Source organism: Lontra canadensis, unplaced genomic scaffold, assembly GCF_010015895.1.
Source record: "Lontra canadensis isolate GAN:19392208 unplaced genomic scaffold, GSC_riverotter_1.0 scaffold30, whole genome shotgun sequence".
In the NCBI taxonomy this organism is placed as follows: Eukaryota; Metazoa; Chordata; class Mammalia; order Carnivora; family Mustelidae; genus Lontra; species Lontra canadensis.
The window spans coordinates 4,197,572-4,224,469 of NW_022631024.1; the positions used below are offsets into that span (position 1 = coordinate 4,197,572).

Consider the following 26,898-nt stretch of genomic DNA (forward strand, 5'->3'; position numbering starts at 1 on the left):
GGAACATGCCAAGGGTCTGTGAACATGCTGTGTCCTCCACCTGCAAACTCTTCCTTCCATACCTGCAAGGCTCACTGTCTCACCTAAGATCCATGCACCAGTGTCACCTTATCGAAGAGGTCTTTCCTGCTCAGTTTGTATTAGACAGGGGCCCCGGTCTAGCGCTCACTAAACCTCTTGTCCTTCTTTCCTCCATTGTGTGTACACTTGACAGTCTGTATTAATTTGTAGATTGTCTCCCACACTAGAACTCACCAGGGCAGCTATTTTAGAAGTGTTTTGTTCACTGCTGTACTTCTGGCTTCCCAAAACACTGACCAACATATAACCAGGTACTCAGTAAATGTTTTGGTTAGAGAAAAAATGTGGTGACCGGTGCAGGGTAAGTACCGTAGGTTTGCCCCTGCTAACGCTTCAGAGAGCTGCTTTCTCATAGCCCTGAAATTCTTTTTTTTTTTTTCAAGATTTTATATATTTATTGATAGAGCACAGAGGGAGAATGAGAGGGAGAAGCAGACCCCCTGCTAAGCAGGGAGTGTGACACGGGCTCGACCCCAGGACCCCGAGATCATGACCTGATCCAAAGGCAGACGCTTAACTGACTGAGCCACCCAGGCGCCCCTTGGACTGAACACCTTGCATTTATCTTATTGTCTTACAACAACACAAGGAGATGTAAGAACCTTATTGTGCAGATGAGGGGATGAGGCTGAGAAGGGAGAAACCACCTTTGTGACTCATGGCAGTCCAAGGGGAAGAACCACAGTCTCCAAAACCCAGTTCTCTCTACCTCTCGGGTGCCCCTACTTAACCATGGCGGCACCCTGTATCACAAATGGGATTCCTATATTAGAATGGTCTCTGCGTCACTTTTTAAAAGTTCATTGTCTATGGAAAGACCTTTAAGAGCTATCGCTAAGTGGTGGGGGGAAGACGATATACTTAGTGTATCTTTTATGAAAGAAGAGGAAGGAGTAATTTTTAATCTTACTTGCTTAATAAAAAAAAAAAAACAACAACACTGGACAGATACCTAAGAAAGTAGTACTACAATGTTACTACAATACGGGAAAGCGGTCTGAACACAATTCCATCGAGATACGGGGCAGAAAGATTTTTGAGGCTGGGATGAGTAGGTGGGAAAGGTCTGGAGAACTTCGAGGCAAGGAGTGGTAGGGGTTGGCTGATGGGTATGTCCTGACCCATACATGACCCATTGGGTTATTCTGAATTTGCCAATGTATTTTACTTTGCTCAATGGTTACATTTCAAAGAGATGGCTCCCAGGTCTTTGAGAAAGAAAAAAGAGAGTTAAGATACACAAACCCACATAATACCAATTAAAAAAAAAAAAAAACTATATCCTTTTGCCCTTTACACAAACATGGGCCTCTGTGAATCTTATCCAGCTTTATTTCCAGAACCTGGCACATGGTAAGTACTCAGTGTATATTTATTGGTTGAATCACACAGCTGAAGGAGAATTTAATTGCTATGTAGTTTAATTTCAAGCTAGGTTTCCACCTCCTTTGCAAACACAGCTGTGAGATTGCCTATAGACTTGTATTTTCCCAGTGGCCAGGTCATCACAAACTCCTCAGAAGTACTTTGGGGATTCATACAAACTTGTAGGTGTAACTCGAGTGTTACAACTTTGGTGCAACTTTAGTTCTCTGAACCATGAGTGGGCAAGGAAGACCAATCCCTTTATCCTATGTCTTTCTTCCTACTCTAGAAAGCACCCCAGACAAGCTGGAGCATCTTCAAGGTCACAGCAAATGCCAGGACCCTCACGGAGAATGGGGGAGGTGGCTGGCTGATTTGGGGATGAAGGTTCTTGCAACATGGTCAGAAATGTACTGAATAAAGCGGGACTGGGCTACCCCAATGCCTGCAGTATTGGCTCCTGGCTTTTGCCTGCTAATTAACTGCCTGCTTAATGGGTTCCTCTGAGGATCTTATGACACATAAAAATAAATGCTCATTTTGGACTCTTAAAAGCCACCTTTGAGGTGTTTCACTAGATTATCATTAATAGAAATTATTCAGTGGTGATGTTACATAAAACCCCAGTCACTGCCCTTGGAGCTTTTCGTATTAATTCCCATCCAATAAACTGTGATCATATCTTTCATTAGAACTGTTACTAAATACATTTCTATTCAGGGCATCTCCCTGAAATGGAAATATTTCCCTAAAAATTAATTTTCTTGATACACATGCGTAGGCTTATTAATGTGCACTTAGAATAGACTTACTTTCTCAATTCTCTGGAAGGAACACAAAGAAAGTAATGCTGGTGAATTTGCATCTCACATGATCTCAAGTGTGCCAGGATGTGCACTCCAGCACAAAATTTCAGAGTAAGTGGCATCTCACAGATCCTCTGATTTGTGTTAGGAAAATGTCACTAACGTCTACACGTGTCTTCACACTTTACAGAGCATTTTAACCTGACATTTCTCATCACCTCTCCCTCCCCACCATAATTCTCCTGTAGGATGGTATTATCATGTTCTCTGATTTAATGGTGAGCACACCGGCCTCAGAAGTTTAGAAGACCGGGCAAAGTCTCATAGCCAGTAATGGTCCCGTTACCGTGGCACTTAAATAACCCTTCCTGGTTGAATGCCCATGCTTCTCTGTGGTTTATCTCTACAATCCCATTCCCTCACCCTCTTCACAGTCCCCTTGATGTTCACATCTGCAGATGCCCTATGCTCTTACTTGCCTGGGCTACTCTCCCACTTAGCTAACTCTTAATCATATCCTCCAGGTTTCAGCCAGCAGCTTGGAGGACACCTTCCCTACTTCTGCTCACCCACGCCAACACTGGGCCAGTGGTCCATCTAAGAGTAGAGACCTGGACTGTCTCCTTCATCTTCTCATCCTCAAAGCTTATGTGTCACAGGTGCTCGACAAGAAGTTGCTAAGTAACAAATGAGAAGGAGAGGTAAAGTCAGGACTGGCATCTCTGCCCTCAAGTGCAGTCCTCGGCCACCTTATTCCCTCCTGTAATTAACAAAATGACAAGAACAACAAAAAATGACTTCGGAGGTGTGACTTCTTCGGAGAGTAATATACTTACTGTTGCCTTTGCATAATGCAAATACAGTGAAATTTCAGCACTGTGGACTCCATTAATTAAGGATGCATAATGCTTGGCCAGGGGCTGGGCTGGCTTGTACCTTTGGAGTGTTTATTTATAAAAGAGATTGCTAAGCACGTTAGTACATTAGCAGTGTAAATAAGATCACCAGGGAAATGGCAGAAGATACTTAAGAGAACAAAGTGCCTGGAGTCACTTTAGAAGCACCCATTATGAACAAACAATCACTGTGCTAATTACAATTGCTCTGCTAATTACAATTACTGTGCTAATTACAATCTATCCTTATCTGTTCCCTAGGTTCCCTATGGACTTTTCCTTCTGAGCACTTAGACCAGCCTGAGTTACTGCCTGCATTTGAGTATAATGAAATGGTGCTTCTTTAAAAATTGTCTCTGCTTTAAGATGGCTTGATGGTTCCGATAGGCTTCCCCCTCCTGGAAAAAAGGACAGAGTCAGGGATTCTGAAGCCAGAAAACTAAAAACCAAACCACAAAAAAGGGGGAAGGAGAAGAGAGAGGAGAAGTGAAATGAACCTGGTTGGCTCTGTTGCTTTAGCAACTTTTGCAGACTAGACACACATTTTTAGGTTAGTTGGAGAACACTCAAAATGTGCAATGTGTAATTTGTTTTCCTCATAAAATGACCACGTTTGGTATATTTAGAGTGTGAACATTGAGAATAATTTTGTTTTTTAAATTAAATCTTTTACTATAATTAGGGAGAGAGATTAGAGAGGCCTTGTTGAAAAATGGATTGCAATTCCCTGCTCCCCACATGCAAAAAGTAAAAAGCATCTTTCCCCAGGTCTTAATTTTACTATTTTCTTTCTGTCCCTAATTATACTAATGAGTGTTGATGGTATGAGATTTTTGTCCAAGCACTTAAGAATAATAAAGCTTCACTCAGGCCAGTGTCCCTTCCCAAATGGATTTCTCACTACTTTTTTGGGTGTTTGTCTCAACCTGTGCCCTGATGCTGACTGCTGCCCAGCCTTCCGCTGCATCCAATGATGGAGGAATTACAGTGTGGCAAACAGGAGGCTCTGATCAGGGCACTCAAGCATGGCTTCAGGACACTGGACTCAGGATAAATGCCTCCTCTCCCACTGGGACTGATGCTCAGAGTATCTCATAACCATCATTTAAGCAGAGCCAATGGATGGATGGATGGATGGATGGAGAAAATAAATTGTGCTATATTATGCCCAAAGGGCCTGTTGGATGACAGGGCAGAACTGTCACCCTGACTGCTACAAATCCAAAATACAGGCTCTGTGCTTGATTGGTCTGGAAAGAGACACCTCTGTGACTGCATAGCCTTTAAATGTCACTGGCCTTGGACTTGGTTCTCGCAATCCAACAGGCAAATGGAGAAGTAACAATCCTTCTCCATTTTCAGGCCTCATCTGGGCTCATATCTCACAAAAAGTTTAGTTTCACACCTTGCTATACAAAGATGGTCTTCAGACCCAAGAACTCATTTGAAAAGCAGAGTCTCATGTCTTATCTGCAACCCACTGAACCAGAGCTTGTATTTTAGCAGGATTCTGTGGCACTTTGTATGCATATTAGAGACTGAGAATCACTAGTGTATTTCATGTATATTGTGTCCTGGCTATAAGCAGGCATAGGGGAAAGTCCTACCTTTAGATAGGGTTTTTGTATAGAGTAATGATGATGAGCCATTACTTGCTTTCCTGCTCTTTGAGGTTCATATGGTTTGAGCCATATGTACAGGCATTTGCACACATTATCTAGAGGCTACAGAGTGGAGACAAGGGCAGGCTGTGGCTCTCAACTCTTGGCTCTGTCACATATTAGCTGTATGATCTTGGATGCCATTCGTCACCTCTCCGAGTTTCAGTTCTCTCGTGTAAAAAGTATGGCAGTCAGCCTGCTCTGTCCACATGTATCATGGGAGAAATACCTGCCTACGCCCCTTAAAGTCCGGCTTTGAAAAGGAAAGAAAAATAGTTTTACACTATCAATCATACATAAGGATATTGGGAAATTTACCAGAAGGAAAAGTAGTTGCTGAGCAAGACAGATGGGCAGACCATAGGACGTACTGGTTAATCTTCATTGTGTTTGGATGGATATCCTTTCCTACAGGTCAGGGTCACTTCTAAGCTAGTTGTTACATATTTTTAATATTAACACAGATGCGTTCCACACTTCTAAAACTTTTGGACATAAGTCCCTGGTCCATTATCAAATTCTGCAGTCATGAGCATCTAAATCCCACATTCCTGATTGGATGTATTTCCCTATAGGTCATTTACACAGAAACAAAGGGGCTACAATATAGGATACATATGATACAACACATGAGCAAGACGATGTCTTCCCAAAAGAAGGTGACCTTGAACTGCTGCCTATTCCACACTGTTGGCTGAACTGCCCCCCTCCCATAGACCCACAGAGCATGAAGAGCTGTGTTTCTGACCCTACTCTAGGCATTTCACCGAAGCAATACATTCACCAAAACATGTTGGTTGGAGTAAGTTATGAGGATGATGATAGCCCTTTGAGGATATTTTCAGGTTAAAAGCCCACTTTATGGTTGAAATCTTGAGGTTCGTAGAGGTTAAGAGCTTTGCCCAAAGCCACACAGCTACAATATGGCAGATTTGGGATTTAGACCTCATTATTTTACATGGTAGCAGCCTGCCACCTTGTGTTGGGTCCCAGATAGAAACTGGATAAAGTTCCTGCATAATCATGCATAAGGAGGCTGGCCATTTCAGTAAGATTCCTCCCAGTTATTGATTTGGCAGCCCCCATGGCACCTGGGTCCTGCTTTTCTGATGAGAACAGGGATGGAAACGGTGCCAGTCTCATTTAATCATCAAAAAACCATTGAGAAGTGGGTATGGTCATTATTCCCAATTTAGAGAAGAGAAAACTGAGGCTTAATGCACGAATGTGCCCAAGGTCACACAGTTGACAGGTGGCAAGCTAGGATCAGATTCTAGAGCCTAATATCTTAGACACCAGGCCAATATATCTCAAATTTCTAGATAATGAGAGTCACCTGGGAACATGAAGACAACTCACTTTCCCAGGCCCCTTATCTGGGAGGAAAAAAAGAAAAAAAGATTGGTAAGTCTCGGTGCAGCCCAGGTGAGTCTTATGATCAGGTGACAGGAATGGACTCACTAATCCCATGGCCATAGGGGTTTAGTAGAAAGAGGCTGTATTCCTTAGTCTTCACCCAAGCTCTGCCTTAACCTTAATTTATAGAAAAGGCAACAGAAATCAGGAGAGAATGACCCCGGGTGATCCAATAGAAAGAGGCAGAACAGGAATAGAAACTCAGCTTTTTGGATTTCAGGACCTATGGTTCATGGGGCACACTGGCCTTGACTTACTCAGAGTATGTCCAAAAACCTTGGAAAACTGGAGATATCAAAGGGAAAGTCTTCTCCAGCCAGCCTAAGAGTCAGAGCCCCAGGGAAAATCACCCCTTAACTCTTCTGATCTAGCCTCTAATTTCTGTCCTCAGTACACTTCCAAGGTCTCCTGAGTTGATACCCCAGAGAAAGTAGCATAAAGCTGCATCTCCAGGTGGCAAGTTGAGGATTTTGTGAAGAGTTGGGATATCACCATAGAGAGAGGCTTGGAGTCGCCTTGCAAATCAGAAGCTAATTCCACTTTTAATTAATGATCTCTCCACCATTGGCCTCATTTGCTTTCTCTTGTTATAATAAAATCATGGTGTATCACAAAACACCCAGACCTGAAAATGCAGAAAAACAGGTTCCAGTCCTGGCTCTACCATTAATTCTTTATGGAACCTTGACCTTAAAGTTGCCAACTGTATAGTGTGGGAGTTGGATCATAAGTTCCTAACCCTTCAGAGTGGCTATAGTGCAGCCCAACAGACTGGGATTTATAAGTTAAAACTTATTCACTTATTAGTTATATGATTTTAAGCAATTCATTTAAATACTGTTAAGACTCAGGCATCTCATCTACCAAAGGGGGATGTAGAAACTGTTCTCCAAGGTTCATCCATCTACAAAGTCTATGATTCTTTGGGAGTTGAATGAAAGAAATGGTAGAGAAGAGACTAGAAGGTATTACTACAGTTCCCAGAGGTGGTGATGGAAAAAGGCTAGGATCCCAAAAGGTACACTGCTAGATGGGCTTTGTTATTAGACTTGAGATTTATCACATGATAGCTATACAACTATTGGGCTAGTTGGCTCAACATCTCTGTACCTCAATGCAGTAAATCATATTGGCGTCCCACATACTTCTGGGTCTTTTCAGCACTTGATAGGGTTTCATGTCCTGATCAACACTTTGAGGGCTGCTGTGACCATAGGACTGGACATGACCAGTGGAATCTGAGCAGAATGTCATCCGGAGGAGGAAATGATGAGAGCCAGGTTTTGTTCCCATTACCAGAGTGTTCACGGGAACACATGAAGATGATACTTCTGTCAGCTCAGACTCCCAAATGCCAGAATGAACGGGACCCCTGCAATTCCACGCAGGGCATTTGGTAGGGGCACGACCAAATGCATTCTGGCTGATACATTCCTTTCCTTTTTTAGAAAACTAAGTTGTTAAGGGCCATTTTGTGATAGGTATTGGGAAGATTAGATGAGAAAATTAAAGTATGCGATACAGGACCTGGCACATAACAAAAATGCACATGGCTAAACGCAGAGGACAAGAGAAAGAGGGAGAAGGGAGGGAAGGGAAGGACCCAGAAGCAGCATGTATTATTAATCATCACCCAGAAAGGCACTAAAAAAATAGCTGTGGAGGCCACTTAATAAGCTGTGACTCAGGACCCTCTACTGGGAAACAAGTGGGTGCCACTAACAAAAGCCAGCTTTTCTCAAATCCTTAAAGAGAACTCTTCTGTCTCACCAGGCGTGGGTTGGTGGTGCCTCATCCTGAAATCCCACATCTTACCCCAAACTCTCCTCTTACCCTGTACAATATGCACATCTGATAAACGGACTAGACTGAAAGTGCCTTAGTTCTAACAAATCTTCCATGAGCTCCCCACGCTCTTTGGAGGTCATCCTTGAAGGCCTATGGGAAATAGCCACTGGCAGAACCATTCTTACTTTCAATGAGGCTTTTGCACAATCTACAACCATCATTCGCTCAGCCCTCATTCCCAAGCAACTTCTCCTCACTGTGATTTCTGAGACTCTGGGCTCAATAAGAGCTCTTGACTGATGTTTATCTAAATCCGCACAATCTATAACCAAAGTTGACCTCTCTTTCTTACAGGAATGAAGTAGGATAGATGAGGATGGGGGAGGGAGGGAAATGAAAAACAAACAAAACATCAAATACCACCAAACTTTGATAAGTTTATCTCACTCTGGCGGTCTTTACCAAGCCCCTCAATGATGGAGAGCTAGGAGGAGGGAATTCTAATAGTGACCCTGCGTGAGTCCTTAAGACCAATGCAGTGCACAGAAAGGGATTAGAACCAGGAAGGCTTGACATTGCTTCCTGGACTTGGGGGTCATTCTGAAATGAGATCTTTTTTAAAAAAAAAAAAAAATTTATTTATTTATTTGTTAGAGAGAGAGAGAGTGAGAACAGGCAGACACAGTGGTAGGCAGAGGCAGAGGGAGAAGCAGGCTCCCCGCTGAGCAAGGAGCCCAATGTGGGACTCAATCCCAGGATGCTGGGATCATGACCTGAGCCGAAGGCAGCCGCTTAACCAACTGAGCCACCCAGGTATCCCCTGAAATGAGATCTTTGACTCTTTTTGTTTGTACAGAACCTGAGTGTTTCACAAAGTTTTATGTCCACTCATGTCCCTCTGATTAGGAAATGGATTCTTAATCAAGGGGTCTCTCCAGACACCAGGTTCTTAAAACAACTTCCACCCATCCTGCAAGTAACTTCTGTTGTGACATGAGGGTGAGGGTCTCTCCTTCAAATCTTCCCATCTCCCCCACCTTTCCTCTCTGCTTGGCCTCTCTGACAGCTTGTCTTTATCATGCTTATCTTACCTCTGCCTTTCTGTATGGCCTCCCAGTGCATACCACATTTAATCTTCATACACAGCAGATAACTCCCAGGCCCACCAGGGTCCTAAGCATCACCCCATGCTCATCTCTCAGGGGCAGAATGCAGCCTACACACGGCCACATGAGAAGGTAATTGCTGATGGCATCAAGTTCCTGCATAATCATGTACTCAAGGGGTGGCTCTTGCCTAAGCTCCCCCCTTAATTAAGAACCTGTCATCCCCCTATGGCACCTGTGTCCTCCCTCTCTGCGGACCACATGATGTTAAAGGGAGACGAAGAAGTGATAAACATCCCTTATAACAGAACCAGAAACCACAGAACACCGGTTTGAGAGTCACAGACTCTAACTTTGAGTCTCAGAGGGGCCCCAGATCATGGTGAGCACGGGATAAGTTGTATCCCTCTCTGGGTCTCAGTTTCTCCATGTGTACAATAAGGGGTTATGTCTGCGCTGACTGATAAATGCTAGTCCAATTTAGATATTTGTAATAGGAGGCCTTTAGTAGAATAGAAATCTAGGCTGCTCTTTTGGGGATTGGAAAGAGGAAATGAAAAGGCACACCTGTCTTCTACCCCCTGTTGCTAGGTGGGAGGCTTGAGGTGGGGGCAGGGAAGAGAACACAGCAGAGTGGTGGCTGTCACACAGGAGACTCTAGCTGGTAGGTACAGCTTGAAATCCCAGGCCAGACAGTTGTCAGGAAATGTGGCATATGGCAAGACGGCTGGTGGGGAGCCTGTTGGCTACTCTGGAGGGTTGGACCGAAGATTACTTGGAGGAGAGAGAGAAAAGGAACAAAGGAGAGGCAAGAAATGACAACTGCCTTTGATACTGAAACATTTGCAGGCCTGCCTTCTGGAACTTGGAGGACAAAGGAGCAGCAGCCTCCTCCTGGTCTGAGGCTCTGTGAGGGAGACTTGAAAGAGATAAATTTAGATTCATCAGAAGCCACTCACCTTCCCACCATGGGAAGTCAACTGCCTTGGCATGTGGCTCCAGGAGGTGACATAGTCTAAGGATGGAAATTATTGTAAAGAAAGTTTAACTGAAGCCAAGGATAAGAGAGCTTACGTGAAATGGGCCACTCAAACACAATGGTAGTCTGGGGAGCTCCCTAAATCTTGAGGCTGTTGTCAAAAGAGATTGTGGTCTGTTCACTATACTCTTTTCAATGAGCAAATCAGGGCAGACACAGACCCTGGCTATTTAGAAACAACCCAAGATTGAAGGGTTGGGAACAATGAGCAGAGTGTCTGAGCCAGAATGAGGATTCCTGATGGGGCTAAAATTCTGTATGAGCCTGGGGACTCCCAGGCCAGCCTTTACAGCACCATGCTCTCTCTTAATGACCAGTTTTTTGGGAGTAGAAGCATGCTGGGATCTGATCTGAGGGTATGAGGTAGCTCTGCAATGACTTTTTTTGTGACCTTGGCCAAGTCCCTTCCCCATATGTACATGAGATCAGGGATCCCATGACTCTCCTTCAGAATCTAGCATCTTACTATGCAGTTTGGATCCTTCTTTTGGACCAAGCTAATCTTCACATGAGAGAATGAGAACGACAAGTGCATCTGATCACTTATCATATATATGCCGGCCAGTCTGAAAGCTGCCGTGAGGGCCAGAATCTGATAAAACACCTCTTTTTAAACAGGAGGCAATGCCTCTCTGCCTGCTTGTGATCTCTCCCTCTCTCCTTCTCTCTCTCTCTGTCAAATAAATAAATAAATAAATAAACAAATAAATAAATAAATAAAATCTTTTAAGAAAATAAACAAGCAGAAGATATATGCTTGTCACCAGTGGGGCCAGATTTGGAGCCAGGTCCAGCTGGAGACCTGGTCTGCTGACTCCCCACTCCTGCCTCTCTGTGTCTACGCATCTACAGACTCCTTCCCGGACAAGAAAATGCCCTTCCAGCTCTTACCCCTCCCAAGAGACACTGTTCTTTGCTATCACTTCCAATTCCAGTTCACAAGCCTCATCTTCTGAGAAACTCCTTATCATTCCTTCTAATTCTTCTCAAAAGGCTTCACACAGAAATTCTTTGAAAACTACTGGAATGCCAATTTGGAAATTAAATTTTCACATATTTTTGGCAATTGTATGTCATTGTAAGAGCCTGTAAATTTCCTTCTCAGAAACAAGGGCCTTTCTTTCTTTCTTTCTTTCTTTCTTTCTTTCTTTCTTTTTCTTTCTTTCTTTCTCTTTTTTCTTTTGAATTCCACACAGCATTATGTTAGCCATCATGATGCTGAAGAAAGAATTTCATGGAGCATTAAAACTAGAGAAAGTCAGCATGTGGTTCTCAGTATGGAGTAGTTCATCTGGATTATCCTTAAATTTCTCCCAGAGTTTTCCAGTCAAGTAGCATTCAACTGCTCTTTGAGCATCTGCGTGGCAGAAAGGAAACTCCACTGGGATTTGAAGGACTCAACTACTAACTACTAAATTGCTGTGTAGCCACCAGTCGCTCTCATTACTTTCAAACCCTCCCTTGACCTTACCCTCTGCCTACCACGCTCACTGGCCTTGTGAACCATGCTTCACGACTATCTCACAAAATTCCCCTCTCTCTCCAAACGGTTCCCATCATCCTGGTTGAAGCCACCAACACTTTCACTTGGCTTCCACAATAAAGCCCCAACTGAGCCCCCATTCCACCCTGTCCCGGGCAATCCTCATTGCCATTTATTTCCCATTGCAGCCACCATGAGGTTGGAAAATAATAAGGCTGCCATGGCACACTCCAGTTTTTCAACCATTTTGAGTTCTCCCGTTTGCTCCTAGAATAAAGACCTGACCTGCAAGACCCCCATGATGATATGCTATTATGGACTATTCTAGCTTCACCTCCCACCACTCTTCCCTTACTTGCTTGACTAAAACCACACCAGACTTTTCCATTACTTAAAGCGGAACATGTTCTTTTTCTTCTTAAAACATCTGTTTCTGCTTGATACTTTCCCAAAGCTAAGTCCCATACCTAATACCTAAGTCTAGGTATTAGTTAAATAACACTTCATCTGAAAAGTAGGCACCAAAGTCTTATTGCTTTCTAACCCAGTACATGCACATCTACTATTCTGCTCCAACTGAATTAGACCCCACTGTTAATTGTTATTTTGGAACAATAGTGTTCCTTTATTTCATAGTGCCTAGCACAAATTAAATAAGTCCGTAAGTTTACAAACACATGAGCGTGCACACACACGCACGCGCGCGCGCACACACACACACACACACACTACAAAGCACCACAGGGTCTTGGACTACTTTTATCTCACTTTTCATTGTATCTCAAGTAAGCAAGCATGGCACCTGGGACATAGTCAGTGCTCAAGCAGCCTGTGATAACTACATAGGCGAATGGTTTCAGGGAATTCACATTTCCATTTTTGTTCTATGAAATGGGAATTAATGAGGCATGTTGGCTTAAAAAAAAAAAAAAAGAGCAAGGCTTGGGAGTCAGCCAGATTGACACCTGATTCTTTGCCTCGCACTGGATGGGGACCTTGGGAGAGTCACTTTACCTCTGATGTTGACTTCTCAGCTGTAAAATGGAGGCCACGGTGCCTCGAAGGGTTTTAATAGTGAAGCTAAAATGCTTTTATCGTGTCTCTCTCACTTCCTAGAAGGGAGAGGTGGAAAAGTCACTTCACACTTCCATTTCTCATCTGTATACCGGGGATGACAATAGCTCGTGCTTCCCAGGGCCATTGGGGGGATCACTTGAAATAGTAGATGGCAAGTGCTTGGAATGCCCTCAGCTTGTGCTGAATTAATGTCATCATTATCATCATCATTTCATTATTACTAAAAATACTTGGTAAAGAGTCTGACATGGAGTAATTCCTAATAAATAGCGGTCATTATTACCACTCCTACTATAAACATCACTATTGTTAATTAGATGATGGAATGGGGATGATAATGATTAGAATGAAGATATTCTTTCCCAGTTCTGACTTTTGTTGACACAATCTCAAATGCTGGGGTGAGCCCTGCTTTGTAATAATATCCTTTTACAGTTTCATGCAAAACTGTCTAAACATACAGCTTTTTTTTTTTAAGATAATCATTTCTTATACAGGGAACAATTCTACTTAGTCTACCATCTTATGGTTCTTCAGATTTTGAGGAATGAATAAGTCTAGCTCCTCCGACTCTCCCAGGGAGCGTTTCATAATGAGACTGCATGTCTAATGTTTATATAATTTGGTCAACCCAGTCCCCATTCTGTTTGCTCTCATATGAGAGTAGCCTTATCTTTTAATTTCGCAGGTACCTCTGTATTTATTAACCGAGAATGAGGTCTTCGACATACTGTTGAGCAAAAAACAGCAATTTCTAAACAGCTTTACTGAGATGTGGCGTGTCTGTGTGTGTGCACACGTGCGTGTGCGTGTGTGTGTGTGTAGATAGACAGAGGGAGAGAGGCGTTTTAAGAATGTTCAAGAAAATGTTAATTCTGGGTATTTCTGGGTGATGGGAATTTTATTTTCTACTTCATTAAATGTCTTTATTTTTGTACTGCCTGAATAGCCTACAAAAGATACTTATTTTTTAATAGACTGAAAGATTAATTTAAACATTTTAAAATTCCATTAACCGTACTTACAGGATGATTTAAGACTGATTTTTAAAAATGTGGCTAGAATTAGAAAAATGGAAGAGCAGGATAAATAAGGAGTAGGTCAGTGGAAAAGGAAACTCATGGAATGAATTTTGCTGACTTCTAACACTCTGTTGGATAGGCATCAGTGAGCCTGGGGAGATGCTAACCAGTCTAAAACCACTCAACTCCATGGTGCCCATGGCTTCCTCCCCCTGCCCAGATTTGGGGTAGTGATTCAACAGTGAAGTGCAAGTGTCTGCCCCATACCTAAAGGTCATCTGGAAGACTTGGCCTTGGTTCACATGCTGGGTCCGGTTGTTGTAACCATGCAGCATCTCTCCAAAGAGGGTGTCGTTGAATTTGGAGCCAGGTTTGAGGCATTTGGGGCCCTCGCAGACATCTGAGAGCATTAGGCAGGATTTTCCATCAGGAGCCAGCTTGTACTCCTCCACACAACTGCGTGATAAAACAGAGCCGAGAGTTAGCTCCGCATGCTGGATGCCCCCATTGTGGGTGACCTAAAACCAAGCCTCCTTTGCCTGCAAAACAGGTCAGAGTTTAGGAATGGAGACAGCTATTCTGTCTGGAATCTCTCTAGGGCCCAGGTGTCTAGAGAAAAGCACATTAATCCTGCAAATTGGTAAATTCAGGGAAAGTCATTTGTGACATTTTGGAGGAGTCGGGGGGAAACCAGAGTGCACATCTACGCCCAAAGCAAATTTAAAAACTGTTTTCCATGAACACACAGATTTTAAAAAGCATGACAGACCAATTCGCAGGGAATTATCAACTAGTTTCTCAAACCAGAATCTATTCCCAGTGTATCTGTCGACCAAGGTTGAAGACTGTAGCAAAAACAATGTTGTTATTGCCCTTGTAATGCAGAGCTGATCCGTCCAGGACCACGGACAGCTCACCGAGCTGCAGCCAGTGCTTCTGCTCAATTAGCAATGTTAGCAGCCTCTGTTGGCCTCTAACTACCCAATCCTAAAGAATCCTTAACATGCCTCTGAGGCAGGGACCAAACAAACCCTCCTCTATGGACCAAACAGGCATCTAAATGGGGTGTTGAAATAGCATTTGCAATCTGGGGATGTTTGCAGTGAAAAAAAGCTATCTCTTAAGCATGGGGGAGGGGAGAAAGCAGAGGTCTCGGCCCTTGAAAAATCGGTTCAAAAGCTGGAATTCTTCCAGTGTCTACCTGCCCATGCTCCTTTGCTAGGCACTGGGAATAGAGTATACATAATAGATAACACACACAAGGGAATAGGCTGCTCAACTGGAAAAACTTGTATAGATGTCATCTTTGCTCCTTTGGACCCATGTGAACCCTAGCAAGTCATTTAATTTATTTGATCTTCAGTTTCCTCATCTGTAAAATGGGGTAGAAACACTTATCCTATCTTAATTCACTAGGCAGCTACAAGGTCCTATGATACATTTGCTGCAAAAAAACAGAAACTCAAGGTGGTTCACACACACAAAAAAATTATAGTAACAGTGGCAGTGATGGTGTTTCTGTTTACTGAGCATATATTTTCCATAGGCACTTTTTATATTTATTTTGTAACCAAGAAGACAAGTAATATCATCATTCCTGCTTTACCCAGAATCAAAATGAGGAGCAAAGAAGAATAAAGCATGTCACACTGTCAGTGAGTGGCAAAGTGGCATTCAAATTCAGGTCTGTTAAGCAACAAAGGTACCTTTTTCTACTCTTGTTTTTCCAACTCTAGTTGTTTCTCTTTGCATGATCTGACCCTGGTTGGGCTGTGCCAGCTGGAGGCAGTAGAAGGCAGGCAGTCTCTTATTTGTCTTTTCTCTGGGAGGTAGAGTGAAACATCTGTTGAATCTGACTGCAGAGATACTCAGGTACTCATTTGGAAGAAGGGAGAGTCTGTTTGAGATGGTTTGGGTTGAAAATATTCCTGGGTTGAAGGAGCCAGTAGCTGATGTTAGAGACGTGGAACCCAACTGAAGGCAGGAAGTAAAGAGGCAGGGCTGAAAAGCTGATCTAGATCACTCTTGTGAAAAGTTGTCACTCTTCCCTTGTTCCTCTCTAACCTCCAGTGTGTTGCACAGGAGCACCAATTGTCTTTCTCATGCTGACATGCTCCTGCCCGAGTACAGTGGAAAGTTCTTGGAAGAAGGGCTGTCCTGGTACCTTCATCAAGTCTATCCCCACTTCTTTTTGCATTTGTTAAATGCAATTAAACTCTCCCTTGATAAAGTTGCAGTACACATAATACGAGTTGTATGAATGGGGAGAGTAAATGGTAAGTTCTTAATAAAGTCTAATTCCAACCATTTATCCTAGTAGGTTCCCAGGAAGTATAAGAAATGGTTTCCTGAAGTAGAGCTTTCTCTCTCTCTTCACACACACACACGTATGCCTGTGAATACTACTTTTGTTGTAAATGATTAAACATTACCAAAGTCTATAGAGTGAAATGTGGAAGTTCTTCATTTCCACTCTATACATATTCTTACTTCCTATTTCAGTACTCATCATTACTATTATAGATTCTTCTAGAGTATTTTCAATGCCTTTAGAAATACAATATCATGTATATAAAAATATATTATACATAAATTTTTCATAATAAACTCATAAGTGCACCATACGTTGCTGTAAGATATGCATTTGTACCTAATACTATTTCTTAGAGATCTCTTCAAATCAGTATTCATATAGATCTACCTTTCTGCTGGTTATTTGGCATTGGAGAGTGTAAGTATACTATCATATTTTTAGCTGATCTTTATGGATGGACATTTTGGTGGTTTACAGCTGTTTATTATTGCAAATGGTGTCATAATGAAGATCTTTGTGCCTACATCATTGTGTACATGTGTGTTTCTACAACAAAATCTTAGAAGGGGGATTGCTGGGTCAGTGTTTCATGAATTTAAAAATTTTTAGGTCTCCTGAATAGACATCTGTAGAGTCTCTACCAATTCACAGTCCTATCACTGATAAATGAGAGAGCCCACTTCCCTGTATCTTTCATGGTAATTATTATCATCTCGGATGGGAAAAATAACTCGTTTTAAAAACATTTTATTTATTTACTTATTTATATTTATTTGGTGGGGGGAGGGGCAGAGGCAGAGGGAGAGGGAGATTCCCAAGCTGACTTCATGCTGAGTGCAGAGCCAGATGTGGGGCTCGATTCCAGGACCCTAAGATCATGACCTGAGCTGAAATCAAGAGTCAGATGATCAACCAACTGAGGCATCCCGGCGCTCCGAGTCATTTTTTGTTTCGGTTTGCATTTTTCTGATTAGCGCTGAGGTTCACCGTCTTTTCGTGTCACAGGTCTATCTGTTTCTTCTTGTGTAGATTGTCCATTCACGTGCTTTGACCATTTTTTCCATTGTCATACTTGTCTTTTTCCTCATTGGCTTGGATATGCTTTGCATATTTTCTGGATAGTTAAACTTTGCCCGCCATATATATTGAAATTTTCTTCTAGTCTGTACTTGTCTTTTAATCTTACTTTTGATACCTTATAACCTTTCTGTCCTGGCCCTTTATTGCTTCTGAATTTGCGGCAATGCTTAGGAAGCCACGAGATGATAAAACATAGTTCTCTATATTATTCTCATTACAAAAAAATCTTTTCATCTTCAATTGTTTAATCTGTATGGATTTAATTTTGTACATGGCGGGAGTGGTTATTTTTAAAATAGTAACCATCACCTGAAGGTTCCCTCTGGTTCACTAACTAATATAAAATGCTCTTTTGTCATATACTAAATCACTATGTATACCATATATACAGGGTTGGAATTTTTCCTACTTAGTTATTTGTATATTTCTGCAATAATTCTATACTCTTTGAATTATTGCAGCTTTATAGCATCGTTTGCATATAGTAAAGTAAGTTCCCTCCCCATCGTAAAGACTGATTTTCTATCTCAAAACCTCCTCACTCTTCTAAACTATTTTCCCCTTCAAATGAATTTTGGAGTTAACTTGTCAAATTCCATATAAAACCCAAGTGGAATTTTGGGTGGTATTGCAATGTATTGGTAGACCAATTTGGGGGAAGATAAAAATTTAAGAGATATAAATATTGAGAGTCAGCTCTGTGCTGGGCACTGCCACCAGCCGTGGCAAAGATGATGTCTTCTGTTTACCACGCTGGGTCCTCCTCCTTGATATGCACGGTAGCCTCTGCATCCAGGCTTCCCTTGCAGTGGTGGGATCCCATGTGACGGGATTCTGAATAATGGAATCTGTGCTGATGTGATATGTTGCTGCTAGACTCAGCCCTTCAAAACATCCTGTGTGATTGATTCTCAAGCCCTCTCTTCTCTTGCTATGTCAAGCTTGGAGACCACAGGTTCCAAATGCATACTGCAGGATAAAAGAGGGGAGCCTCGGTCACATGGATTTTGCATGAAAAATTTATAATAAACTTTTGTGTATATGCTTCTGGCTTGGGAGGTTTCATTTGTTATGGCAACCTAGCTTATCTTATACTAACATCTTTATAGTTGTGAGTTTGCTAATTCGGTTACATAGTTTGTATCTCCATGTGTATGGTGTTCCTTTAAAACCTTCACTGAAGTTTTACACCTCGGGTCTTCCACGTATTGTGTCAGGGCTTATTCACAGGTATTTAGGCAACATAGGAGGCTACAGAGGTTACAGACTTGCATTTTGGATACAGACCACCAGATGCCAAATCCCGATTCTGTCTCCTATTGGCTGTGTGGCATTGGACAAAATGCTTAACCTCTCTGTGCCTCCTCTGCTTATCTATAAGGAAGTTCCCACTTCATGGAGTTACTGTGAGGATTAAATGAGTTAAGTCTGGAATTTGGCATACCCAAACATACAGTTAGTGATAGCTGTTACTATTACAGTCTTTTCCCCATCAGGAAGAGGATCGGTTTTTCACTTATGTTTTCCAGTTAATTGTTGCCGATATTGAGGGAATCTATGACTGATTTCTGTAACTTGATTTTTCATCCTACCACATAAGGAGCTCATCAGTTCTCATACATCTACCAGATTTTTCTAAATGGATGAGTATATATTTGCCAAGTTTGGGTATTAGGACTTCACTAGGATTTTGGAATAAATTAGAAAACTGCCCATTTATTTTCTTTCTCTGATTCAGTTTATACAAGATAGCGGTTATACATTCCTTAATGATTTGATAGGACCCGCGTATAAATCCCCTTAGCTCATGTCTTTTCAATTGCAGATAGTTGGCTCTCTGATCATTTTATTTTATGTTATCGGTCTGTTTAGATTTTCTATGCCATCATGACTCAAACTCGGTAATTTATATTTTCTAAGAAAATAATGCATTTTATCAAGACTTTCAAATTTATTGGTATAAAGTTGTACACAGTATTCTCATTAAATTTGTTTTATCTTCTGTGCTTCCATGGTTATGTCCCCAGCTCATTCTTAATGTGTTTATTTGGGTTCTCTCTCTCTCGCTCTTTCTCATTTGAACACTCTTTTGTATTTTATTGATGAGGCTCTCTCTCTTTTTTCTCTTTCATTTATTTCAGTTTTCATTTATATTAATTCTTTCCTGCTGCTTTCTCTGACTTTGCTTTATAATTCTTTTTCTGGCTTCTTGATTTGAATGCTTTATTTGTTTATTTTCAATTTGTCTTGCTTCTCAATAAATGACATGGAGCTTCTGACTGCTTTCCCCATATTCTGAGAATTGGATATGCAGCCTTTCTGCACTTACTCATTTTTAAAGAAGTGGTCATTTGAGTTTGATTTTTTTCCCCACCCAAGTGTTACTTCGTTTTGTTTTTATTTTTGTTTTTTAGCTCTCAAGGGGAGACATTTATCTGTTAGCTAGATTGCCATTAATACATACTAATATTGCATTCTAGTCTCAGAATATAGCTTGTATAATTTCTACTTTGGTGAATTTATTGAGATTTCATGCCTCCTTATTTAAGGGAGACACAGATGTCAAGTTCAGGGTTTGGATCTCATTAAACCCGGGTTCAAATAGAGGCTATGCCCCCTACCAGCCTTATGACCCTGATCCTATCTGTTAATTTCTCTAGGCCTCAGTGTCACAATCTAGTAAATGGGGATAATAGTTATCTTGATCACAGAGCTGATGTGAGAATGGAGATAACTTACATAAAGGACAATATCGCATGTGTCATATAGTAGACAATGTGTTATACATGGTGCCATTTCAACACTGCTGCTTCCCAAAGATTAATGGTATTATGGTCATGTATTACTCTACCATTATTTCATCTGTTAGCACATTTGCATTTACCACAGAGCATAAAATCATTTCTAGTGCTTCTCAAATACTACTTGTGGAGTTCTCTCTAGATCCAGATTTCTTAAAATCAACAGAGTAGCCCTTCTTTGACTCTGTTATTATTATTATATTCTTATTATTCAAACTACATAATTGGGAACTTTGATGTGCCATTCATTGGAAATACATATATCATTCATATATTTTAAATATGTGAATGCATACATATGTAATTATTACATATAAATTAAACATATACATCACATGCATATGTATATGCATGTATGTGTATTTATATGTATACAGGTATACACAACCACTCATATACACACACATATGCAAAGTTCAGCCCTAAAATCAAGTTCCACAGTCTAGTGAAATATTTTTTCTGTAGACGAACTGACTTATTCCTTATTACAACCTGTGATAAGTAGAATAATGGTGCCCCAGGGCACCTAGGTGGCTCAGTTGGTTAAGCATCTGTCTTAGGCTCAGGTCATGATTCCAGGACCCTGGGATCAAGTCCTGTATGGGGCGGGGGGGGGGGGTGGTCCCTGCTCAGCAGGGAGCCTGCTTCTCCCTCTCCTTCTGTCTGCTCTTCTGCCTACTTGTGCTGTCAAATAAATAAATAAAATCTTAAAAAAAAAATAATGGTGCCCTCAAAATGTTTGTGTTGTAGTCTGCAGAGCCTATGAATATGTTACCATACACAGCAAAAGGCACTTTGCAGATGTGATTTAAGACTTTTGAGAATGGGACGATTGTTCTGGATTATCTGGGTTGGGCTCAGTGTAATAAGGGTCCTTGTAAGAGCATAAGAAGTAGACAAATGTGTCAGAGAAGGAGATACCATGTGGAATCAGAAGAGAGACAGGGATAGAAACCAGCTGTTCTCTGGCCTTAAAGTCTTACGGAGCCTTGATTCTAGGAATTCAGACCTCCACAGCTGTAAATAATAAATCTATGATATTTTAAACCACTAAATTTGTGGTGATTCATTATCAAAGAACTAGGAAACTAATATAAGATCCTAACAGGGAGGAATGGCTCCCTTTTTCAGATGAGAAAACTGTTTTAGAATAGTTAAGTGATTTGCCCATGAAGAAGTATCTTACTGTTAGTGGTGTTAAGTTATAGATCTTGGAGTTCATATTTCAAAACGTGTGTGTGTGTGTGTGTGTGTGTGTGCGTGATTTTAGCCATATTATAACTATAGGTACATGGTGATTTTTTTTTTTTTTTGGTCTGGATGTAGGAAAAGATTGTGGTTCAGCAGTAGAGGAAGGAGGGGAGATAAAAAGGCCTGGGGTATGCTTAGTAAGACTCTTAGAGATACAGGGAGGAAGAAAAAAAAAAACAGGGACTCATAAAAACATAGGGACTCAGAGGTAAATGATCCACTGAGTTTTGAAACATGAGGAACTCATTCCCACAAGCCACCTCAGGGAACAAGATGGATGATTTATGCAAAGGTCTGTTTAGTTGTTGGTTTCTATTCTTTTTTTTTTTTTTTTCTTTTTACCATGCAACATAATTATACAGTTTCTTTAGAACATTCTGTCGTCTGGGAGAATTTCTTGCAGAAATTCTAAAGCGTGTAGGCTCACAGGAAACCAGCCAAGATCTGCATGAAACTATATTTATACATATGCCAAAATGAAAAACATAAAATAAGTACAAAGATACAAACTGGGCATTTTAGCTGAAGGCAATGAACGTGTTACCCTTAACACACCTATCACATTATAGAGAATACTAGAAATAGATGGGCCTTCAGAGATTGCACCATAAAACCTATACGTGTTTAGCCAAGAGCATGTTTTATTTAATCCTTAGAGCAACATCACAGGTGGGGAGTTTCATTCCAACAGTGCCACCAAGGACCCCGAGGCTTGGCACTTTAAAATTCCTCCTCCAAGATCACATGAGCACTTAAAAAAAAACAGTACCTTGACCTGGACTGTCCCATTCCAAATCTAGCACCCATGCTACTTCAGCGCCAATGACTATTTCCAACCTGCTTGTCTTTCGAGAGAGGAAACCAGGACCTTATAGAGATAAGGCATTTACACAGATTCTCAAAGCAGAGTGTTTATTCCTGTATTTACTTGCTTGGTTATTCATTCATTCCTCAGTGGTTTATGGAACCAGAAATTATATATTGAAATACAAAGACTAGAAAGCATTTTTTTGTTTTTGGTTTTTTTTTTGTTTTTTTTTTGCTTTGTTTTATTTTGTTTTGTTTTTAATAGGAAAAAGATTCAAATCCTGGAGGGGAGGGGAAATAGAAACAGAGAAAAGTTCAGGTAAAAAGAGCTCAAAGAACTGCACGCTACACAGACTTGGACCAGTGCCAGGGTGAATCTGAGTTCCCTAACAGCAAGGCAAGAGAGCAACAGGTGCTTTTCCAGCTTTCCTGAATCTGACACCTGTGACAAATCCCACCCTGGGGCTGTCAGGACCACGACTCTCTGTGGCCTTGAAGCTAAGATCCTCAACCACACAAACCCTTCTAACCAACGTCATGGGGGTCTTTCTCATGAAGGCCCTTGGGCTTGTCCCAACATTAACTAAAATACAGATGAGTAAGATTGTTCTCAGGATGGTCTCCATCTGAAGGTTTCATTCAAGGGAAAATTTTAGTTTTTGGAAAATCCATTTTGAATATAGGATACCCAAGGGTATTCCTCAGAAAAGAAGAAATAAGAGAAAGAAAGGAAAGGAAACAGAATTCCATGGGGAATTCTGGTTAAATTATGTAACAATGTATCTATCCTAAGACCCTTAACACTTACAAGAAACATTAGCATTTTACCTAACACTAAGAAGGAAAAACATTTTTTTTAAACTCTGTCAAATCATTGATAGTAAAATGCATTCTAATTTCAGAGATTTGAACGTGGAAAATGTGGTCATTTTAGAACCAGTGACATATGATGTTTCACCACTACAGGGCTTGTCAGAGCCTTTACTATCCCCAGGTGCATGGTGAACATTTAAGGCAGTTCAAGAGTACAGACTTTTTCTCATGTGGGCTTGACCACTGAGCTGCCCCTTTCTGCCTTTCAGCTGCATAATGTTTCACAGAGCCCACATTGAAAAAAAATCCTCTCTGAGCAAATGGATGAACTTCTGGGTGCTTCCATCAACTGTCCATGAATATGTTTTACACCGGAGCTTTGGCAAAATGTTTCAAGTTCCTGGGAGCATGAGGTTGTAATGTTTGACAAGAACGTGGCATGCGGATGTTCTGTGTTAACTGTGGGAGGTAAAAATCCTCTTCCTTCAACCAGAACTCGGAGAGGGAAGAATGCAGGCCCTAACCTAAAGTCAGGAACCACAATGAAACAAGGCCTTGAAACCTCCCACACATATATAACTTGTTACTCATGGTCAAAATCGAGATCAGCGTCTCCCTTCCTGAGGTCAGTGGTTTCCACTACTAGAGAGCGTGCAAAGCCTTGACCGTGAAAGTGAGTGGTTTCCAGTTCACCGTGAGTATCAAACGCATGTATTATCTCCTCTCCCTCCAAAATCACATAAAAATGACATTAAAAAAGATATTCTGGTAAGGACTATGTGAGGCTAGATGTGCTCTTTGAGCCCACGTTTTTAAATACATTTTCATTACATTTTAAATTAAATTACATTTAAATACATTAAATACATCCACCTCTGAAGAGAGAACCATGGGATATCTCCTGTCCCAACTTCACCTCCTAAGTGGCTGTGAGATCCTTCCGAGCCTCAGTTTCCTGTTCTGAAAGATCTGAGAAATAACTGAAACTTCAAAAAGATTAACGGACTTGATCACGATTTATTTACAAATATATAGGGAACATTCTCTTAGAATATTATATCAAGAAAAGATGTTGGCCCGTTAAAACACACAAAACAACAAAACTACAACATTCCTTTTGTCAAACCAGGACAACTATATAATCAACCATGGTTTTCTTTTTCTTTCTTTCTTTCTTTTTTTTTTTTTTTTTCCTGTTTACTTCAGTTGCCAAGAAGCACAGAGCTAAATTTATCTCCCATTGAGTAAGACCCCCATGTCAGGCTTCTGAAACCATTTCCTCCCTTTCTGTTTCTCTCCTTACAAATGGCTCTGGCCAGTCCTATCTTTATATTATCTGTTTTTTTTTTTTTTTTAATAGGTTGGATTTATGCAGATAATACTAAGTTCTCATAGAAGAATGAATAGAATACATTATAAACACACTATACAAAGGATACAAACTTGGTTGCTGGGTAACCTACCGAGATCTTTGGGGGAGGTGCTGCTCCCTCACCTCTAAGACTCATTCTAAATGCTTCAGCTGATTTTCCAAGGCCTTCTCCACCTCTCTCCAATTCACCTGCCTGTCTCCACCACACTGGTACCTGTGCTCTATCAACATCCTCTAGGACCACGTGAGGCTCAGCCACCTGTCCTCCGTGTCCCCTCTGCCCTGGGTGGGAAAGGACTCATGCTCAATGCTCTTTGTGTTCTCAGCGTCCCACAAAGGGCCAGGCACAGAGTAGGCACAAGAAATCTAGGTAGATGAATTCCTTAATTCAACAAATACAGTGTTGAAGAAGTTCTCAGGTCTAATAGTGGGGAGTGACAAGAAGGGGACCTAGTCCCGTACCATGAGGCACTCACAGTGGGATGAGGACCACACAGGAGAGCAGGTAAGTCAGAAGAGCAGTTGGGGTGACCACAGAGAGACGCTCAGGGCAGCAGCAGTGGCGGGCTAGCTCTGTGACCCCAGAGAAAGGTACTTTACTTAGTGGTGCAGACCTTGGCCTGACCAGGGGTTGACGATCACGGCAGCTGGCTACAGGTCCAGTCTGCAAATGGTGTCCAGGTTTCACTGGGATAAACTGGAATTCAAGGCTACATGCAAATGGGTCTGTCCCTTGGAAGAGGGTCTTGTGGGTAGAAAGGAAAAAAAATACAAACCAAAATATAACAAGAAAAGAAAGTCCTTTCTTTGCATTCCCTAACACTCCTTGATAAATACCGAGCCAATATTTAACTTGTATCCCCTTGAAAGGGTGAAGTATTCTATTGTCCAGCTCCGAGGTACCTGCACACCTCTTTCCTGCACCCCTCAGTGCTCAGAGAAGACTCGTTGGAGAAGGTTCCCCGTACACTGAGTCTGGAGGATGAAACAGCTGTCTAAGCTGAATGCCCACAGGCGGGGGCGGGGGGGGCAGAGATTGATGGTATAGGAGAGGAGGAGAGGAGAAGCAGAAGGGACAACACTGTCAAAATTCCAGAAGCTGAAGCCACGGGCCCTAATTCAGGAAAAGAGAAACAGCTGGAATTATAGCTAGAAAGGTGAGACCAGGAACACATTCTTTGGCCACATGGACTGAGGAACATCATTCCACAATGATTACTTGAGCATCTACTATGTTCCAGGTGCTAGAGCTGGTAAGCAAGACCTCAGTTCAGTCACTGAATGATGAAATTAGATGGCGTAATACCTCTTCGACTAACTAACTACCAATTCCTGGGTGCTTATGTGTGTTAGCCCCTGTGCATGCGTAATTTCAGTTATCCTCACAGTCCTATCTGATTCCACTTGAAAGGGAATGCTCAGGGAAGTTCAGTGACTTGCTTAAAACCACACAGTGCAAGAAGTGTCCAGAAGCCAGCAGTGACACAGATTAGAGCCACACAGCCTGGGTGGAAATCTCAAAGTCTCCATTTACCGGCTGTGTGACCTTGGGCAAGTCACAGAGCCACCATGTGCCCGCTTTTCTTGAGGGTAACTGGAGCTCATCACAGTACCTCCCTTGTAGAGTCCTTACAAGAATTAAATAGCCTGTTGTAATCAAAGCACTTCCCAGTCATGGCCTGTAGGAGGCACTTTATAAGACTTAGCTACTGGAACTGTCCTGGCTGTAGAGAGGTTTATTATACCCGCCCCTACCCAGGACATTCAGAGAGGTCACAGAGTTGAGTAAGTTTGGAAGGTCTCTTTGAGCAAAGGTTTGTTTTCCTTGCTTAATTCAGGGCTTGCCACTCCTCTCCACCAACTTTCTCACAAGTACCTGCTAATGGCTTTCATTGTTTTGTTTATAGTGCTTCTAACAAGTGTGGGTAACTTCTCATTTGCATACTTAATAGGCAATTTCCAAAACACATTGACACTGCAGTTGGTTTTAGGAGACCTAGATTTTCTTTTCTTTTTTGTCCTGTTTATCAGCCTTTGGATGGGTTTCAACAGCTCACAGCAAACTCCCCCCACCCCTTTCCAGCTTATTTAGGACTTTCAGAATTCTTCATATATTTTGGATATTAACCCCTTATTGGATATATCAACACCCAAAAAAAACAACAAACAATCCAAATAAAAAATGGCCAGAGGACCTGAATTAGACATATTCCCTAAGGAGACATACCAGTGGCCAATAGACATATGAAAAGATATTCAACATCACTAAATATCAGAAAATGCACATCAAAACCACAGTGAGATATCCCCTCAAACCCGTGAGAATGGCTAGTATCAAAAAGACAGGAAAGAGCGGGTGTTGGCAAGGAAGTAGAGGAAAGGGAGTCCCAGTGCCCTGTTGTTGGGAATGTAAATTGGTGCAGCCACTGTGGAAAACGGTGCGGAGGTTCCTCAAAAAAATTAAAAACAGAAGCACCCTAAGATCCAGCAGTTCCACTTTTTGGTATTTACCTGAAGAAAATGAAAACACTAATTTGAAAAGATACATGTACCCTGATGCTTGTTACAGGATTATTTGCAATAGCCAAGATATGGAAACAACCCAGGTATTGATCCACAGATGAATGGATACAGAAGGGTGTGTGTGTGTGTGTGTGTGTGTGCGCACGTGCACAGGTGCGTGTGCAACGGGATAATAGCCATCAAAAAACCGAAATCTT

The 26,898-nt window shown here is 41.6% G+C and overlaps 1 protein-coding gene across 3 annotated transcripts in view; it reads right to left on the reverse strand.

Annotated features, from left to right (window-relative positions):
- ASTN2 (astrotactin 2) overlaps window positions 1-26,898 on the reverse strand; it is an 851,408-nt gene that overhangs the window by 285,439 nt on the left and 539,071 nt on the right. For all 3 annotated transcript variants that reach the window (XM_032865713.1, XM_032865714.1, XM_032865712.1), the window contains one exon: window positions 14,008-14,196. In XM_032865713.1, the coding sequence (XP_032721604.1) occupies window positions 14,008-14,196 (189 nt within the window). The remainder of the gene's footprint in view (window positions 1-14,007; window positions 14,197-26,898) is intronic.